This window comes from Carya illinoinensis, chromosome 13, assembly GCF_018687715.1.
Source record: "Carya illinoinensis cultivar Pawnee chromosome 13, C.illinoinensisPawnee_v1, whole genome shotgun sequence".
NCBI classification, from domain to species: Eukaryota; Viridiplantae; Streptophyta; class Magnoliopsida; order Fagales; family Juglandaceae; genus Carya; species Carya illinoinensis.
Genome location: NC_056764.1, coordinates 14,067,153 through 14,088,306, shown reverse-complemented (window position 1 = coordinate 14,088,306; position 21,154 = coordinate 14,067,153). Strand labels below are relative to the sequence as shown.

At 33.8% G+C, this 21,154-nt stretch overlaps 2 protein-coding genes, 1 non-coding gene and 1 pseudogene across 3 annotated transcripts; 3 read left to right on the top strand and 1 right to left on the bottom strand.

Moving 5' to 3' along the window:
* Positions 1-1,958: 1,958 nt before the first annotated feature.
* LOC122293121 lies at positions 1,959-2,065 on the bottom strand. Its single transcript, XR_006237174.1, has one exon. It is a non-coding gene; the product is annotated as a small nucleolar RNA R71 (small nucleolar RNA).
* Positions 2,066-12,435: 10,370 nt separating this feature from the next.
* Positions 12,436-13,561, top strand: LOC122290718 (fasciclin-like arabinogalactan protein 12). Its single transcript, XM_043098328.1, has one exon. It carries the CDS (start codon positions 12,542-12,544, stop codon positions 13,271-13,273), a length of 732 nt encoding a protein of 243 aa, XP_042954262.1. The 5' UTR covers positions 12,436-12,541; the 3' UTR covers positions 13,274-13,561.
* A 3,421-nt stretch (positions 13,562-16,982) lies between these two features.
* Positions 16,983-18,070, top strand: LOC122291390 (fasciclin-like arabinogalactan protein 12). The gene has a single exon (XM_043099082.1). The coding sequence runs from the start codon at positions 16,988-16,990 to the stop codon at positions 17,900-17,902; it is 915 nt and encodes a 304-aa protein (XP_042955016.1). The 5' UTR covers positions 16,983-16,987; the 3' UTR covers positions 17,903-18,070.
* A 2,164-nt stretch (positions 18,071-20,234) lies between these two features.
* Positions 20,235-21,033, top strand: LOC122290970 (annotated as a pseudogene).
* Positions 21,034-21,154: the final 121 nt, after the last annotated feature.

Genomic DNA, 21,154 nt, shown 5'->3' with positions numbered 1-21,154 from the left:
TTGAAGTTATGTTCCTCTTTGAGTGTCAAGCGTACATCTTACCAAAATAATTACACATAACCTTAGAGTCATCTACTAAATAAACCTCCACCTTTGTAAAATGTTCTCAAACAATCAATGGATCATACATCTTCCGTTTCTTAAGAAGTGGACAGTTACTTTTATTAGGAGCAGTAGTCTTTATGTTTGCACTGTTTGAGTCTCTCTTAAATCATCTCTCAAATTAATGGTTTTTTCATACAAATCAACATCAATTAGAGTTGATGAAAAATACATCTTAAATGTAAGAATTTAAATACATAATTAATTTTAAACACAAAAAATTAAAATAAACAAATAACAAACATCAACATAATTACACAACAATTAGTTTGCAACTGGCAAACATCACAAGTCTAAAACTCTAATCTAAATTTTAACTCGCCCAACAATCTTACAATTTAATTCAAAATAAATTTATGACAAAATTATCAACATAATTTATGCAAAAATAAATAAATTAAATCAGCACCCAATAATTTGATCAAACACTCACAATGGGAATTACATCCCAAAAATCTGATCTAAAGTTTTTAAAATTCCTGTACATACTGATGACTTGCATGGTTTCTTATATTTTATCACTTCTTAATTTTAAACTTTAGTCTAATTGTATTTATTTTTAGTTGATTTTAGACTTCATTGTCATCATTTAAATTTATTTCAGATTTGAAGAAAAAAAGATTCAAATTTTAGAAGTCTATCGTCTATAGAGTCTCTCTTATTTAAATGAAAATTTTATTGGAATATAGGAGCTGATGAATAAAAGAGAAAGATCCAGGCTGTTATCTCTTGACATGAACGGATACAAGAAGGGGCTGATCTCACTTGTTGAGTTTTGAGCGGAATGAAACACGAGCCTTCTTTGGGACGCAAGAGACGTGGGCAGAGCTATTTGTTTATTTGCTTGAATTTGGACGCACGGATGTAATTGATTTACCTTTCGTTTGAAGAGATATTAGCAACTGGGCAATGTTTGAAATTCAAAAAGAAAAAAATGAATAAATCATGAAACCTTACCTACCACCATACGACGAGCATAGGGGAATTAATGAATGATTGGAGAAAAAGAAAACAACACCTGGAAGGATGCAAGGAGAGGAAAACTTAAAGAAAACGTGGACAACGCGACAGACTACGAGGAGTATTTTTTCAATATTCATTTTCTTCCATTCCTCTCAGAAAAAATATGGTGACTTCGTTTATGTTAAATTTAATTTTTAGCATGAATAAATTTTCTTTATTATAGGAAAATGATGTGATATAGTTTCAAATTATGCTTGCTTGTTTATGCTAATTTAAAGTAATTCTTTTTTTTTGTTTTTTTGATTTATTTTGAGCTTATTGCTTCTAATTAACTGGCCATTAATTAGATGATTTTGATCTTACAATTTGCTAACAAAAGAAGGAATTAAAGGATAAATCTTAAATATTTCTGCATAGGTAAATAAAGAGATCGAAAAACTTGTATAAATCTACGTAGTATTAAAATCGTTGGTCTTAATACTTTCTTGCTTTATTAATTTGTATAATCTTGTGTAAAATGATTGAAAGAATTCTTAGATTACGAAGAAAAAATAAAATACTAGCTATGGCTAACGGACAACATGATGCACAACCACGCACCTTGAAGGATTATGTACGGCCAGTTGTGAATGACAATTACTTGGGTATAAGATGCCAGCCCATTAGTGCCACTTGATGATCACAATATTCATTTGGTGATATTTTTGGAGATTTGCAATACTATTAAGATTAATGGTGTTATTGAAGACATTATTAGACTGCGATTATTTCAATTTTCTTTTAGGGAAAAGGCAAGACATTGGTTACAATGTCTACAACCGGGAAGCATCACTAGTTGGTAGAACATGGTTGAAAAGTTTCTTACTAAATTATTTTCACATGCAAAAACAGACAAACTTAGGAGTGAGATTAGTCAATTCAAGCAAAATGATTCCGAGTTACTCTATGAAGCATGGAAAATGTATAAAGATTTGATTCGACATTGCCTTCACCACGGATTGCCGAATTGGTTGCAAGTTCAGATATTCTATAATGGGTTAAATGGGCAAACTCGAACTATGGTTGATGTTGATTTTGGTGGAACTTTGATGTCAAAGACAATTGAAGTTGCTACCTATTTTTTGGAAGAAATGACTTCAAACAATTATCAATGGTCAACTGAAAGAACTATGGCTAAGAAAGTTGATGGAATTCATGAATTGAAGCCATTAGCAACCATTTCAGGTCAAGTTGCTTCTCTATCCTATCATATTTTAGCTTTGACAACCCAAAGAATACCACAAAATGTAGAATATGTTGCAGCAACAAGTATGACAATTCAAAATAATGAAATAAGTCAAGAACAAGTTCAATACATCAACAATCGGAACCACAACTATTTTGGTAATCCTATGCCAAATCACTGCCATCCAGGACTTCGAAATCATGAGAATTTGTCTTATGGAAAACAAAGAATGTGCTGCAACCTCCTCCAGGCTTTGATAGTCAACCAAGTGAGAAGAAGATGTCACTTGAGGATGCTATAGTTTCCTTTGTAGAGGAGACAAAAGCATGATTTAAAAAGATTGATTCACGGTTGGACAATATTGGGACTTATTGTAGCAACATGGGAGCCACTATAAAGAATCTTGAAATACAAATTGGACAACTAGCCATGACTATCAATGCCCAACAAAGAGGAACTTTTTCTAATAATACAAAAGTGAATCCAAAGGAATAATGCAAGGCCATCACACTTAGGAGTGGAAGAGAAATTTAGAGGTCACCATCAAAGGAAACCAAGTCCACCCCTACAGCTACAAACAATGGCCAAAGCAAGAATAAAATAGAAGAAGAGGAGATTGTGGATGATACACTAAGAGAGACTGACAGTGTGATGCCCCCAATCCCAACATACGAAAACTCGGGAATCGAGACGTATGGAATGATGACAACACGGGTCACACATCCCATCGTCACATGTTAAGTGTGTGTACATGCAACACATGTACAATAAAAAACACAGCAGAATAATTAAGGTTAGTCGACTAAATACCATAATTGTTTAAATACAAGTTCGTTTAAACATAAGCGAACCAAAAATATTACAATTAATTAGTATAATTATAATACAAATAAAAAATAATAATAAAAAACAGGAAATAAATCTCAACCCATTAGTGATCCCCGATCACTCCTCCAGTGGAGCCACATCTTTAGACTCAACATCCTCATCATCTGCATCAAAATCTATGGTACCAAGAAACAATACAGCAGGTAAGTAATTATCCAAACAAACACTGAGATAAAAATACATTCATGTAATAACAAAATGCATGAATATGATGCCATATGCATGAGACCCCAAAAATTATCATTTCCTTGAAAAGAATGATTTTCCACACATGCCAAAAATCTCATTTAGTCCAAAAATCCAATCTCGCCATTTTATCAAAAAATGACCCAATATCCATTATCAAAACTAATATCCAAGTTTAAATCGTATACACCATGGTCTCCCCAGGGAGTATCCACACACCTTGGCTCCATTCGTCACACTATGAGTAAAGACCATGTGTGTGATTTCGTAACGAGTGATGCCCAGTTTCTCGCCCAACGCGTTCAGCCAGCAGAGGGGCCATGGAGTCGGCAGGAGAGTATTATCATCCCGTCCGATCCCGTTGTCACCTAACGACAACCTAGGGATGTCACTCAGTATATTCCGCTCCCGAGTGACCAGAGGAGCTTCACCGAGATAATGCTCCATCCCGACTTGGAGTCGTGATACACACACACCCAAAAATCCATTAACACCTGAAAATCCAGTTTTCAATTTCCAATATATGTACATCAATGCACCATGCAATGCAAATGACAAAACAAATTATCCAATAAACCAAACATCATCTAAACATAAATAACTCAATTCTCAAATCCATCCGACCCCCGACTTTTCGAACTCAGTCTGGCACAATCAACCAAATCACAATGTATTGTTAAAGTAAAAATATATTTAAATCTTAAAGGAAATTTAAAAAATACTTGTAGCACTACAAAATATTTTTAGAAGGATCACAGAGATGCAAAAAGTGGCGGCAAGGCAACATAACAGTGCAAATCACACTAAGGCTGTGGGTCTCAAAATACCCACTTTTGAATGGGGATAAATTAAGATTTAAAATTGATATGGAAGTGATTAGGGGTGTTGGTGAAGTTAATGGAAGTGGTGGTTGGCTGTGGGTGGCGACACAAACGACGGTGGAAGGCCAAAAATGGCCCAATCAAATTTTAGCTCGTGGTGATTGCTTTGGCGACAGATCGAAGCTGGAAATATATGGATTAGGTCGGTAAGATGCTGATGATGAAATGGTGAAAAAATGCTGGCCAGAGATGGAGTGACGACGGCACTAGAGCAAATGGACGCTGCAGCTTGGAAGAGCTCGTGGTGGCTATCGGAGGCGCAGGAGGGGCTAAAAACTAGTGGGGGAGCTCGCCGGCCATAGGGGAAGAGAAAGGGCTGGGCAATGATGACCACGCCGGCGCGATGGCGGCCCTAGGGCCTGACGAAGGAAACGAGTGGAGAGGGGGAGAAGGATGTCGTGCATGGTAGAGAGAAGCAGAGGAGAAAAGAAAGAAGAAAGAAAAAAAAAAAGAAGAAAAAGAAAGAAGAAAGAGAGAAGAGAAAAAGAAGAGGAAAAAAAAGGGAAAAAGAAAAAGGGAAGGAAAGAAGTGAGGTCCAACCCTCATAACTTGGGTCACGAAACTAATTCAACGAAAATAATTTTTGAAATAGTAAGTTAAATAAAATAATTCAAACGTAGTGATTAAATAAAATAAAATAATAAATCTAAAAACACAATAATTTTAAAGTCCAAAAATAAAGTAATTTAAATACAAAACAATAATAAATAACAAGAAAGCATATTAAAATATTTTCACAACTTAAAAATCATAAAAATAATACCGCAAAAATTACCTATAATTTAAAATAAGAAAACCACTAGTTATAATAATTTTTAAAAATCATTCAATAAAAATCCACGTAAAAAGGGGATATCACATCCAGCAATTTCATTTCCTGACAATCCTCCTATTCTCTCTACTCTACTTCCGTATCCACAACGTTTTAAAAAAAAAAAAAAAATAGATAAGCAATTTTCTAAATTTTTGGATATTTTTAAGAAAATTTTACATAAATATTCATTTTGCAGATGCCTTGAAACAAATGTCAAATTATGTCAAATTCTTGAAAGACATCATTTCTAAGAAGAAAATGTTGGAAGAGTTTGAAATAGTGAAACTTTTTAAAGAATGTAGTGCTATTCTTCAAAAGAAATTATCTAAAGAATTAAAAGATCCAGAAAGTTTCACTTTGCCTTGCATTATTGGAAATTCATTTTTTGATAAAGTTTTATGTGATCTTGGTGCTAGCATTAATCTTATACAACATTTTGTTTGCAGGAAATTAGGACTTGAAGAAATGAAACAAATAACCATTTCTTTGCAACTAGCAAACCGATCTATCAAGTATCCACGTAGAATCATAGAAAACGTATTGGTAAAGTTGGATAAATTTATTTTTCCAATTACTTTTGTGATGTTAGATATGGAGGAAGATGAAAAAGTCCCACTAATTTTTGGCCGACCATTCTTGGCTATGGGAAGTGTTTTAATTGATGTTAAAAAATGTGAGTTAACATTGAGAGTAAACAAGGAAGAGGTTTTGTTCAACATCTTAAAATCATGAGAATTCTAGAGGAGCTAAGCACTTATTTTCGGGTTGATATCATTAAGCAATATGAAGAAGAGGCATTTCAAGAAGATGCACCAGTCGATCATCTAGAATGAGCCTTACAGTAGGATACATCACTTAACAATGAAGTGAGGAGACTAGAGTCGATTGTAGCAAAGTCGGATTCTGCATTTTTTAAAGAAAAAATGCAGCAAAATACAACTTACATCCCTCTAGAGTTGAAGCAATTACCTGAGCATTTTCTTTATACATTCTTGGATGTTAATTACACATTTCTAGTGGTTATTGTTGCATCACTCATATCTGAAGAAGAGGAAAAGTTGCTGTGTGTGTGTTAAAGGAGCATAGAGCTTATTGGACTATAAAGAAGTTTAATTTAGATTTGAAGGACAAAACATGAAATATATTCAGAGTTAACTGTCAGAGATTGAATTAGAATTATGAAGAACAAGTGGAGAGGAACTATGCATTTATTCCTGTTGGAGATACTGATTGATAAAGATTGAAAAGTCTGGTTGTAGACTTTAAAACAAGCGCTCATGGGAGGCAACCCATAGAACTTTCTTTTATTCTTTTATTTTTATATTTTTATTTTTTTGAATAATTTAGATTTTGATGCAGGTTTTTTAGTATGAATAAAGAGCTGAAAATTATAAACTACGGCTGATTCATCATGAAACCAGGGAAGTTCTTTTCATTTCTTCAATCTTTCTCACTTTTGAATTACAATAAGGACATTGTTTAGTTTAATTTTGGGGGGTGTAAACTCCTATATTCTTTGACTATTTGATTTTTTTTTTAATTTTATTTACTTGTAATTTTATAAGTCTTGAGTTGTTGAATTCTCTTACCAAGCGTGTATTTGAGTATGATTGAATTCTCTATGACTCTAAAATTTGTAATTGAGGATAGGATTGAGAAAAATTTTCAAAAATTTCTTTTGTGTCAGGCTGAGTTTTGTGGGTACTTTGATTTAAATCTTTGTCTTTGAACATGATTGAGCATATAGTCATTTTTTTTATTCCATTTTGCTTATGAAGAGAAGAAGTTGAGTTAACTAGATCAGAGAAGTTCAATCTTGCTTTGCTCTAGAATCTGTTGATGGATCCTTAAGACGAAATCCTAGTTGATACCAAATATTAGAGAAATGATCTAGGTATTTTTTTTCCATAATAAAAAAGTTTTCCCAACCATCCTAAGTATCATGACATCATTGCATGGTATATTCCATAGTCAAGCCCATTGAGCTTTATTTTATATAAGCTTTTATTTGTTCATTTAACTATATAAACCATTCCCGTTCTAAACCTGAAAAATCATGAATTTACCTTTTGCAGTTTGAGAAAATATTTTGGTGGAAATTTACATTTAAAGAGAAAGTTCAAAGAAAATTATCCACATTATGTTTGCTCTATTTGATCAAAGTGTGAAGAAAAAGTGAACAACAAAAGACATTAAAAAAAATAAAAAAATGTTGAAGTGGTTGAAAATTTGAAAATGTTACGAGAATTGAGATGGTTGAATGAAAAAGGTGGGAGGTTGAAAAAAAAAATTGTTAGGTTTGTCTTTTGCTCAGAGGTGATTTATCCATCATGGAAAAAAAGAAGAAGAAGAGAAAACTCACTAAGTGGAATATGGATCACTTCAAATTTTGTTGAATGTGTACATGGTATTGCTTCATTAATTACAGCAATAATAATGTCATTAGTATGAGCATATAGTCAAGAAAGAGCTATGGTTTGAATACTATGAATATCTCTTTTATTGTTCTTTCCACCAAGTATTTTTTCCATTTGCTTTAATTTTCTATATCCATTTATTTCTTAAACCTCACCTTGTGGCTTGTTATTAAACCTGATTAAAGACCTTTTAATATTTGATTTTGTTGTTGACTACATTAGTGGAGAGGATTTCTGAAAGTTGGACTTATGGGGTTAATTTTTGAGAGATTTCTTCTGATTTTAGTTGTTCTACTTTTATTTGAGTTTGTAGGTGATTTGGAGTTAAATTGACTATATCACACACACACACACACACACACACACACACACACACACACACACATACTCAAGGTCTTAGCTTTAGGTTGAAGTAAACGCCTAACTCTTGCTTGACAAATTGCTAAATTTTTGATCGATTTTCTTGATATCTTTGATGTTAAAAGAGTAAAATACTAGTGATGAAATCAAAATTCAGATAATGGCTTGGTGAGTGTTGATACTTTTCTATGGGATCTAGTTCATATTGTCTATAGTGGTCTTTTATTTTATTTTATTTTTGTTTGTGGACAAACAAAGTTTTAAGTTTAGAGGTGTTTGATGTCTTGCATGATTTCCTATATTTTATCCATTCTTAACTTTAAACTTTAGTCTAATTTTATTAATTTTTGGTTGATTTAAGACTTCATTGTCATCATTTAAATTCATTTCAAATTTAAAGAAAAAAAGATTCAAATTTTATAAGTCTATCATCTAGAGAGTCTCTCTTATTTAAATGGATATTTTATTTGAATATACGAGCTGATGAATAAAAGAGAAAGACTCAGGCTGTTATCTCTCGGCATGAACGGATCTGTAGAAGGGGTTGATTTCACTTGTTGAGTTTTAAGAGGAATGAAACATGGGCCTTTTTTGTGACGCAAGCGACGTTGGTAGAGTTATTTGTTTATTTGCTTGGATTTGGACGCATAGACGTAATTGATTTACCTTTCGTTTGAAGAGACCTTAGCAACTTGGCAATGTTTGAAATTCAAAAAGAAAAATAAATCATGAAACCTTACCTACCACCATATGATGGGCATAGGGGAATTAATGAAGGATTGGAGAAAAAGAAAGCAATCCTTGGAAGGACGCAAGGAGAGGAAAAATTGAAGAAAATGTGGACGATGCGACGGACTACGAGGAGTATTTTTTCAGTATTCATTTTCTTCCATTCCTCTCAGAAAAAATATGATGACTTCGTTTATGTTGACTTTAATTTTTAGTATGAACTAAATTTTCTTTATTCTAGAAAAACGATGTAATCTAGTTTCAAATTATGCTTGCTTGTTTATACTAATTTAAAGTAATTATCTTCTATGCTTGCATGATTTATTCTGAGCTTATTGTTTCTAATTGACTGGCCATTAATTAGATTATTTTGATCTTATAATTTTCTATCAAAATAAGGAATTATATGATAGATCTTGAAAATTTCGGCATAGATAAATATAGAGATCGAAAGCCTTGTATGAACTTACATAGTATTAAAATCGTTGATCTTAATGCTTTATTTATTTATTAATTTGCATACTCTTGTGTAAAATGATGAACAAGAATAATTTCTAATTGACTATTGAAAGAGACTTTTGGATGAGTTGGAGATTTGCTAACAAATAGAAAAAATTAAATTGAATTAGTTAGATGAGTAAATCATAGTGAGGGATTAGGTGGAATCGATTTCCTAGAAGTTTTTTTTCTTTTTCATTAATTTGATTTTCGAACAACAGTTTTCTTTTTCTTGTAAATATTTCTTTAAATTGATTTTAATTCAAATTGCAATTACAAAAAACCGTAGTGACTTTTCTAAATAAAATCGATATTAGTATAATTTCGATACTTGTCAAAAATAAATTATCAATCCCTGAGAACGATACTTTTCCCATCACTTTATAATAAAACTACGATATTGTGCACTTATAGTTTTGTACCGATCACATACACACATAAACAATTTAGACATTAAATAATATGAAAAAATAATTATCAAAGATGAATAACACATCAAAATCGAATACATTAAATAAAAAAACTATGGTATGCAGAAATGGAACTTGAGTGACGGTAAAATGATAACCTCAAAAGCCACTTGCGTGCAGCATGACATCATGAGAGAAGTGGACCTCGAGTCACGGAGATATCATAAAGATGAAAGAAATTTGGGAAAGGTGACTTAGGAGAGAAGAGGAGACATGTGGTAGTGTGGGGCTTTAACGAACAACATCAAAACTGAGGGCAGCGGTGATGTGGTGGGCAGCAAGGTTGGGAGTCAAAGGCTTAAGCAATGAAGAAGAGAAACAAAATCGAAAAGAAGAAGAAAAGGGATGGGAATGAGGGTTATTATAAGCCAAATGGCACCGTTTCACATAATTTGTTTTTTAAGCGTCAGATCTAAAACGATGCCGTTTTACTCACTTAAGTGAAACATTATCGTTTTACATATGTATAATATATATATATATATATATATATAATTGACCGGTTCGATGGTTTGAATCAAGTTCTACTGTCGACATCGATTTTCATATAATTTTATTGTCGACCGATTGGTTTTTTGTCAGTTCCATAGTCTGATAGCCGATTCGCATCGGTCATGATCGACTTTCTTGATTTTCGTACAGTCATAAACTGGAGCATCTAAACCACTGTTTTTAATACCGTACCGTATTGGCCACTGGTCTGGTATAGATATGGTACCTGTTTCGTACCAGTTAAAATATTGGCCAGTACCGGCCGTACGACCTATATTTCGGCCTGTACCGGCCTATGTACCGGCCTGTATTGGCCGGTATTTCGGCCTATACCTTTTTTTTTTAATTTTTTCAAACTGTAATCTCATTTTTTGACTCCTAATTCAGACCAGACTATTTATAATTTATATATATATGTATTTATGTGTAATTTATTCATATATAGACTATTATTTTGAAATATAATTTATATATATATTTATATATATAATTTATTTATATATCGACTATCCCGAAACAATACCGGTACCAAAATATTTCGTTCCAGTGCCTTGAACGATACGACATCCAGTATGATATTCAAAACATTGATCTAAACTATTATTACCCAAAAAAAAGGATTTTGTGTTTAAAATATTAGCTAGAAGGTAACAAGTCAAAGGAAAATGATAGGGCCACCGCTAGTGGCTCCCGCTGGGGGCCACCGTTGGCCCTATTTTATTTTTTTTTTAATTTTTTTTCTTAATTATTAAGTCATTTTTTTATAATATTATTATAATTTTTTTTATATTTTTTAAAATTGTTTAAAAGTATTAAAAAATAATTTAAAAAAAAATCAAAAATGCAAATTTTTTTTTTGCCTAACGGTGACTCCCAGCGGGAGTCACCAACGGTGCATGTAGCACCGTCCAAGAAAGAATATATAAAGATTATTTTAATAGAATCGCGAAATGATAGGGAATGAGATGTACGTGATTTTTAAAAAATGAGTAAAATTTAGAATAAAATTTTAAGAATGATGTTTTTTAACTAAAATTTTTAAATTTTAAGGAAGGGGACCCTCCAGCATCCCTGTTAAGGATCACAAAATCATGAACAAAATCTCAGAATCACAATGTCTCATAGATTTCCCTTCAATAAACTGTAACAGTCTTACGCTTTCTATGCTCAAAGATAACAATAATAAGTATATGCATCAGATAGGGATTACCAAATTTCAATACACAGCCTTCTACAGTATGTGCATCGCCAAATTCAGTAATACTTGATTCACCAACGAGCATTCCAAACCATATAAAACTAAAACTTACAAAAATAACTAAGTTTTTAAAATAGACAAGCCTGCTCCCAAAGATCTTTGTACAGGTTCTCAAGAAAAACATCAGTCTCGCCATTATGTTCTAACAATATGAATGACCCCTGCACAAGGTGTGACCCTTTCCATCACATAAGGCCAGGCTATTCAGAAGTTCTATGCATTCTTCTGCAACAGACAGGGAATGTCATGAATTAGGCAACAGAGCAAAAGTTCTATCATCTATGGCAGTTGTTCTGTTGGTCCAAGCTCATGATAAATAATCCCAAAAAGATAAATAAATAGATAAAAACAAAATCTGTGGATATAAATGGCAGTGTTCAAAGTTTCAAACCTCGAATCCCTGTGAATCTCTCCCGCTGTTGCTTCTTCTTCTTTCTTCTTCTCTTCCCTGTGTTTTCTCGAAAGGATATACAAGCTCCGCTGCTGCTTGTTCTCTCTTTCTTTCTTTCTTTTTTTTTTTTTTTTTTAAATTAAAGCTAACGTGTTGCTGGGCTACGTCAGGTTAGTCCCCGCAGGCGCTGCACAAGGGCTACCGTACCTAGCAGAATTGGTGAGGGGACAGAAATGCTGCAATATTTCCTTGAGTTGAAAGGAATTAGGTGCAGCAGCTTTAGATAAAAGAAGGATAAAAAGTCAACTGCTACAGTGCATGTGCCCACAGAGAGCAATAAACATTGAGCAGGCACAGGTCAGAGGCTAACATCCATGAGGTAACGTTGGGAAATGGGACCTCAACTCACAAATTAAGCATAATCTTTCTTCACTCTTCATCATATCCCCTTTGCAAAGTGAAACCTACAGAAACTTCTTTCTTAAGGTTGTGGCAAGGAAATTCATTTTTAGGCTCAGAATAATTGAAAAGTGAAAGCAAAGCAATCGTGCATGTCTTTATTTGCCCACATACCCACTTTAGATCCCCTCTGTTTTTCCTGTCTTCTCAAGCAAACTGGTCGCTCAAACAGCAAATCTCTTGCTCTATCCACTCAATTTCTCAACCTAAATGAGCATCTAACAGCTAAGGTTTTGCAACTAAAATTGTACCCATTCACCTAACTCACACTCCCCCAGCCTTAATAAAAACCCTTCTCCTCCTTCGTACACATATCAAACATTCGTAACTCCTGCAAGGACCACTCTTGCACTATCAAATTTCTCTGGCAAAAGGCAGCTCTTCCCCTTACCCAGAAAAAAACTTAAGATGATCAATCAGTCTTTCTTATCCCTCTCACTTCTTGTTTTGCTATTCCATTCCACCACAACCTTAGCCCAGCCAGCACTGGCGCCGGCACCTCCCGGCCCTACCAATGTCACCAAAATCCTTGAAAAGGCAGGCCAGTTCACGATCTTAATCCGCCTCTTGAAGAGCACCAAAGTGGCTGACCAAATCAACCAGCAGCTCAACGATTCAAACAATGGCATAACCTTTTTTGCTCCAACTGATAACGCATTTTCGAGCCTCAAATCAGGCACTCTTAATGGTTTAAATGACCAACAAAAAGTCCAGCTTATACAATTCCATATCTTGCCCAACTTTCTTTCTCTGACAAACTTCCAAACTGTGAGTAATCCAGTGCGGACACAGGCTGGAGATACCGGCCCCGGCTTGTACCCTCTAAATGTGACCACTTCAGGTCACCAAGTGAACATCTCTTCTGGGCTTGTCAACACCACAGTGGGAGGTACAGTATATACAGATAATCAGCTAGCTGTTTATCAAATAGACTCGGTGCTTCTTCCCCAGGACATTTTTGCTCCTAAGCCTCCGGCACCAGCCCCTGCTCCTGCCCAGCCCAAGGCTAAAACTAAGAAGAAGACGGCTTCTAGTCCTGCTGGTGCTGCCTCGGTTGATGCATCTGATGCATTGAGCCTCACCCGGCACGGTATGCTGATGTCCATTGGAGTTGCCATGATTGCAGCACTGTCTTTGTGACAAAAGCATCTTCATGATCAGTGCACCAGATGAGTATTCTTTCTTGGGGTCCAAGTTTCTAGTCCGGTATGACTTTACTGAGTTGGATTGAATGGTCGGGATCAAGATCGAGTGCTTTCAAATAATGGCCATATTCGCCTGTCCCATGTGTATCATGCCAGTTTGTGATGAGAACCAATTAAGGTTTAAATTTTATTTTGATTGTTTTCTTTTATTCCTTCATCATTTTTTCCCTTCAAGCTGCTTTGTAATCAAGAATTTTGTATAATTTTTAAAGAGTTGTGTCAATGGGCTCGAGCATTCAACTTTTCCTTTTCAATTCCAGTTAAATGCATTATATACGAGGGCATGTTTGGCAGCTAGGATGAAAATATAAAATTTTTATCTCATTTTATCATTATAATTTCTCAAATTTTTTACATAAAATATAATAAACAATTCAATTTTTTCAAATATCAAGATAATAATAATAATAATAAAAAATAATAATTTATTCAACTTTCTTCTAAAATAAAAAATTCTCATTTCACCGTCTAAACCTGCCCTAAATAATCTTGGATAAGAATCGCACACAAGACCATGTCAGCGCTGCAGCCCATATGCAAGGCGAGAAATTAAGCCCAAGGAGAGCTGCTCAATAGAAAAAGGTTGTTCCATGTGATCGCGTAATGAATAATGATAGCATTACTACTCTATTATCATTATTTTTTTTAATTATTTTTATTTAATAGTTAAGAAAGTAACTATTAGTGAAGTTGTATATATATTTTTTTATTTTTTTAATGATCAAGGATGTTAAAAAAAATATTTAAAAGAAAATAATAAAAAAATAAGAAATTTCTAATACATTAAGATAGTAAAGGAGTGGTAAAAGGGTAATGACCTATCATAATCCAATTGTGTGGGATATAAATAAATTATTTATTATTCTTGACCATGAATCTACAAAATTAACCACGTGCTTTTAGGTCTAAAGTGGAAGTGCAATCTATCCGAGTTGAACAGATATGAGTAGCTACGAGTCATGAAAATAGGCTAGGTGTTGTCTTCCCATACACCTCAATTATGATATCAAAATAGAGAAATAATAGTTATAGTCGTGAGTGTGTAAGTACTATATAATCATTTTGAAAAAAATGAATAAATACGAGACCCACATAAAAAGAAATTAAGTTTTTAATAATATACCTTACTATTTTTCAAAACGACTGCACGTCACTTGAACATTATACGACTGTATGTAGCATTACTCATAAAAATATAAGAAGAAAAAGGAAAATAAATTCATGCCATATCAGCCTATATAGGTGACAAAATATTAGATGGGTTGGTGCTAAAGGATTGAATCTCAAATATGACAACCCTGATCTTGTGCTTTTGAATTCAATTAGGGAACAATATCTGCAAGTAAAATAAACATTAACCTTCATTTTGACAGCAAATATTAATGCATGTTGACAATAACGACTGAGAGTAATGCACATTTTATTTCGAATGGGAATATTTGACATAGTCAATAATCATTCATAGGAATCATAGCTAAGCTTTGTTAGTTTGAAGTCACCATATCTCTCTTGCGTCTAAATTAATGGGCGAGGCATTTAAGGACCGGGAACTATCCCAAGCATCAATCATATCATGTGAAGTTTGGATTAGGATATCATATTATCCTTCTTTAGAAATCCAAGGAAACAAAAACTACCACAAAAAACATCATGTCACTATCTCTCTAAGGCCTCCTCGTTTGGACACTCAAAACATTATCAGATATTTTTAAAATTTCTCATAATTTGATTTCAAAACATTATTCAAACACAAAATACTTTTCAGTTTTAAATATTTAATTTTTCATCTAATCATTACTTAATTATTATGCATACACAAAACCCAATATAACTTTTCTCCTTCCAAATATAACATAAAATGCAATACAAATTTTTTAAATTTCAAAACAAAAATAATATTAAAAAAATTATTTTCAAACAATCTTTTAACTTTATAATATTTTTATTCAAATTTTCTCTTTCATTTTTCAAAATCCAATAAAATATTTTAACTCAAATAATTTTACTACTATGCATATAATTCTGATATATTTTCAGGCTACGTTTAGGAAGGGAGATGAGTTGAGAACATCTCATTTCATTTTAAAATTTTTCATAATTTTTTTATGAAGCATAACTTAAATACAAACTACTTTTGAATTTTAAATTTTCAATATTTTCATTTAATCATTATAACTTTTTCAAACTTTCAAACAAAACACAAAAAACTATACAACTTTTTCAAAATTCAAAATAAAATAATATTAAAAAATTATTCAATCTTATAATTTTTTTATTCAACTTTTTTTCACTTCTTTCCCAAAATCTAATAAGCCATCTTAACTCAAATAATTTAACTCACAAAATTCTCATTTATCTCATTATCCAAATTAACACGCAGCTGGTTCAAAATTTTGCTTTAAACTTATGGGGTCATTGTGGATCAGAAGAATTTTTTCTTTAATTAACCGAAGTGCACCTACGGAGACATTTCTTATCTAGAGGATTTGTGCACCCTAGAAATTAGTCTTGAGTTGTCCGTACTAGTAAAAAAAACTTGAAAACCTCCACTTCGGTTAAGAAATTTAAAAAAACCACAATAAAAAAAAAATTTAAAAACCCAAATGGGAGACCCGATCAAGTCCCTACAGTTGAAAAACTTTTGAGTAAATCAGAATAATAATAATGATTAGATGAAAACATTGCAGCAGTGAAACTGCACAAAAAATTCAATGCCAGATGCTTAACGAGGGACAGCAACGCTTAAAGTGCACAGTGACAAAACGATACCGAGCAGCATATATCAACGTAAACTAAAACTCACTGAATGTAATTATGTAAGTGAACATGATTTCCTTGACCTACTCAAAACTCCATGATTCTCTCCTCTTATCATTTCCTCTGTTCTGTGTTGTGTATATAGAGTAGTATTCTGGGGATTAGTCTCAGAAGATATAGATGTCGACGTACTCAAACTTGTTTATACACGCAAGCAAAGGGACGCTAACAAACTATTTGTAGAACAAGGACAATAATGTTCGTTTGCAATGAATTAGAATTAAAGAAAAATGATGTACAGTACTACAGGGAGTAGTTTGTGAGTTAGTAAAAGATGCAAGAGGGCGGTAGCCTTTTGAAAGGAAAATGGAGAACAAGAAGATAGAGGTGAACATTGCAGCGGTTTCAAAAACCTTTTTTTCAGAAAATTAATCCCAAAAATAAAATATTTTCTGAAAACTCAAAATAATCTTTATACTTCCTTTGTTTCCCAGGCAATCATACTAGTGCTGGAAAGAATATAAAGTACAGTACCTGAGAGACAAGTGTAGTGGGAGTAGGGAAGAAGACCAGGCGTGCACTCTCCCTAAAGGCAGCTTGTAGCATGCAAATCATGAGTTTTTAAAAGCAAAATTTCACAGTTTATTAGGCGAAGGCTAAGCAATCCTTTACATCTTTACTAACTAAAATATGACACCTTTAAGATCCCATATGTTTTTTGCTGTCCTTCCAAGCAAACTAGTTGCTAAAACGGCAAAATCTCTGATTCTATCCAATCACTCTCCCACCAATCATATAAAGATGAGCTGCTAACATCTAATTGAGGTTTTGCAACAAAGATTGTTATCTTTCACCTAAATTCACTCTCTCCCAGCCATTATAAAAGCCTCTCATGCTCTTCTCCCTTCAGCACACATCAATCACTCCCAGCAACTTACGTTTCAATCTTGCATCTGCAAATTTCCCAACCGAAAAGCATACCACCATGCATAAAAAGATGAGAAATCAAGCCTTCTTCTACTTCTCACTTGTTTTTCTCTGCTACAGCACCACAACTTTAGGCCAGCCAGCTCAGGCCCCAGCCTTGCCTGCGTTGGCTCCAGCTCAGCCTGCCAATGCTCCAACTAAGGCTGCTGATGCTCCTACCCCACCTGGCCCTCCCGATGTCACCAAAATTCTCCAAAAGGCTGGCGGGTTCACGATCCTAATCCGCCTCTTAAAGAGGAGTGCAGTGGCGGACCAAATCAAAGGGCAGCTCAACGATACAAAGAATGGCTTTACTCTTTTTGCTCCAACAGACGCTGCATTTTCAAGCCTTAAATCCGGTACTCTAAATTCTCTCAGTGATGAAGAAAAGATCCGGCTCATACAGTTTCACACCTTACCAACTTATTATTCTTTGGAAAACTTCCAAACCGTGAGCAACCCATTGAGAACACAGGCAGGAGATACCAACCCTGGTGATTATCCATTAAATGTGACCTCAGTCGGAAACCAAGTAAACATTTCGACGGGTCTTGTCAATGCCTCAGTGAGCGGTACAGTATATTCTGATCATCAGCTTGCTGTTTATCAAGTGGACAAAGTTCTTCTTCCTTTGGATATTTTTGTCGCAAAGCCTCCGGTACCAGCACCAGCACCGGCCCCAACCAAACCTAAGAAGAAGACAGCAGGCAGCCCAGAGAGCAGTACTACTGCTACTACTACTTCTACAGTGGTTAACTCTGATGCAGTGAGATTCACAGAGCAAGCAGTAATGGTGTCTGTCGGAGTTTCTGTTTTTGTTGCTGCATTATCTATGCGATAAAGAAAAAAAATAAATAAATAACAAAGAAAACATGATGATGCAGTATATGTTTTTGAGTGATTAATTTTGCTGCGTTGGTTTGAGCGGTCGTAATTTTCATTGAGTGTTTTCAAATAATTGTAATCTTTCCCTTTTGAGCTTTGCAGTAGTTACGTTTTTCTTTGCCAATCATTTGTCGCCTCCTATTCATTTTCTAGCTTCTCACAATTAATTTGTATGATTTACGCTCCTGCATTTCTCTGTCAGGACGTGTACGTATTCATGCAATCTATTCTTAGATTTATTTTATAATAAAAATTTATTTTATAATAAAAATAATTTATAATTTGATATACTATATTAAGTTATGTTTGTTTTTAAGAAATAATTTATAGTTAAATTATTTCTCTATTATTTATTTCTCAAAATCTATATATATATATTTTACAAGAAAATATTTATGTATATATACACATATATAGATATATACACACAGGAAAAAGTTAAAACTAATTCCAATTAATCAAGTTGGTTTCCAATCCATGCCACTGCCTGAAATGAAGTGAAGAAAAAGAAATAATCAATTACATGCTTTATTAGACAAAAGCGATCTACAAGGAGCAATAGTATTATTTTTGGTTTTGTTTTATGTGCAGTAATTTTTATGTATTTTTTTTATATTCTACTAATATGATTGATTGTGTATTAAAAAAATTATTACAACTAATCACATCAGTAAAGTATGTAGAGAGTACACAAAAGTGACTGTATATAATATTAATCTTAAAAAAAATATTTTATGCTAATACTCCCAAGGTGCATGTATGCCTAGGGGTGTCAATTTGTAATCGCATGACATGTTCATCTTGTGTCAAGTCATAAATATTAGTTTATATGGGTTAACCCGAATATAGCTTGTTTAATTAAACGGATCATGTCATAAAATCTTAACACAATCTATTTAAATAACGGATGACACGATATGACCTGCTTAGCTCATTTTATATAAATTGATTGAGTTGACCCGTGTATTTATTTTAAATCCAGTTAATATAATTTCATATATAATACAATGATAACTACATAATTCATTTACAATTACAACTTGATTCATAATAAGATATTTTATTATCTGTATCCAAACCAATAACATATAAGAAAATTAATACATAAAATAAAATTACAAATTTTAACAAAAAATATTAATAGTTTGAGATATTAAATAGTCAAATACTAATATTAATATTACATCCCATAAACAAAAAATAAAAAAATAAAACTCACAATTTAACAAAGTTGAAAATAGAATTTAGTTGTGTTATATAGGTTGATTGTAAGTTTCATGGGTTGACTCGCAGTTGGTTTGTTTATTAATAATGTTTTATCGGGTCAATCTAATTTGATCAAAACCCATTTACATCAAATCCAAATTCACTTATTTTGTGTTGTCTTTGTGTCAAACTCAGTAGTTGTGACTTATATTGCAACCTCTGTGTATGCCTCCCTTAACTAGAAATGGTAGTGGTGCAGTTGCAAGAAATTAAAGCAAACTAGAGTCAAGTTTGTTGCTAACTACACTATAAAAAAAATGAGCATTTGTGATAGATTATTTGTGATGATAATAATTATTTATGACGAAAATAAACTTATTTTGACAAGAAATAAGCAATTTTCTTATAATCACTTTGACGATTATTTAATTGCACTTCCAATTGGGTTGCACTGAGGTATGGCGTGGCCTTAGCCCCATTAAGAGCGGAGATTCCATAAGCTCATGACTAGCTCAAGGATTAATGACAAACTATATTAATCCAATCAAATTTGATGAACTATACCAACAACGTATGGGATAAGAAGTTAGATTCAGAAGTCTCTTTTCGTCTAAGCTTTTCTAGTAAGCTTTAACAGCTGAAGAGTAATTATTTGCGAAAGCAAAAGCAATGATATGCATCTCATCTCTCATTTACCCGCAAAAACATTTGAGATCCCCTCTCTTTTTCCTTGCCTTCCCAAGCAAACTAGTTGCTGAAACAACAATATCTGTCACACTATCTATCCATAGATTCTGCAACTTGATCTCCAAGATAGATAAGCTGCAAACAAACTATGGATTTGCAACTAGAGTTACTACATTTTACCTAAATTCTCTCTCTCTCGGACTCAATAAAAGCCATATCTTCCCTCCCACAATCATCAAGCCCCTCAAGCACCACTCCTACATTTGCAAATCGCGCCCAAGCTAAACATGACCATCCATATATCAAGAACTACAAAGATGACCAGGTAGGCTCTCTTCATCCTTTCAATTGTACTTGTTTTTCTCTTCCATAGCGTTACAACTTTAGCTTGACCAATTGTGGCTCCATCACCGCCCGTCGTTGCTCCAGCTCAATCAACCACTCCCCCAACTGCACCTGCTAAATGACCAACCCCGACCGCCACACCCCCGACCCAGCTTGCAAATGCCCCAGTCCATTCTGCCCAAGTACCCAAACAAAAAGGTTCTACTGACATCATCAAAATCCTAACGAAAGCCCATGGCTACTCGGTATTTATTCGCCTCTTAAAGAGCATTGGAGTGGCAGGACAACTATTCGGGCAGCTCAACAATTCAAATATTGGGTTTACCATCTTTGCTCCAGTAGATAGTGCATTTTCAAACCTCAAAGTAGGCACTATAAACTCTCGATTTGACCTACAAAAGACAGAATTAATACAATTCCACATCTTGAACACCATGGTTGCTTTGTCAAACTTTCAGACCTTGAACAATCTAGTGTCGACAGAGGCTGGAGATACTAGCGGTGGTGAATTCCCGCTAAACGTGACCACTGCTAGCAATCAAGTGAACATTTCAACTGGCCTTGTGAATACCACATTGGTTGGTACAATATATTTAGATAACCGACCAGCTTGCTATATATCAAGTGGACAAAGTTCTTCTTCCTCTTGACATTTTTTCTCCCAAGCCTAAAGTAGCAGCAACCCTCAAACTCTTTAAGCTAGATGCTGCAGACAGTCCATCTGGGAGTGTTGCTGTTGCTGCCAAAGTGGATGCATCTAGTGCAATGTGCCTTCATAGGAATGGGATATTGCTATCCATTGGAATTGCTGTGGGTGCATTTTTTATGGTGAAAGGAACTTCAGGGTGATGAAGTATTAGCTTGATTAATTTTTTTTAGTGGGGTCCCATTTTCTCTTCTTGCATGATTATGTTAAGTTCTGTTAAATGGTACGGTTGTAATCTACATCGTGCACTTCCAAAAATAATTG

Bases quoted from the DNA above. Each gene is read 5' to 3' on its own strand.
- LOC122290718 (XM_043098328.1), top strand. From the start codon at position 12,542: ATGATCAATCAGTCTTTCTTATCCCTCTCACTTCTTGTTTTGCTATTC.
- LOC122291390 (XM_043099082.1), top strand. From the start codon at position 16,988: ATGCTCTTCTCCCTTCAGCACACATCAATCACTCCCAGCAACTTACGT.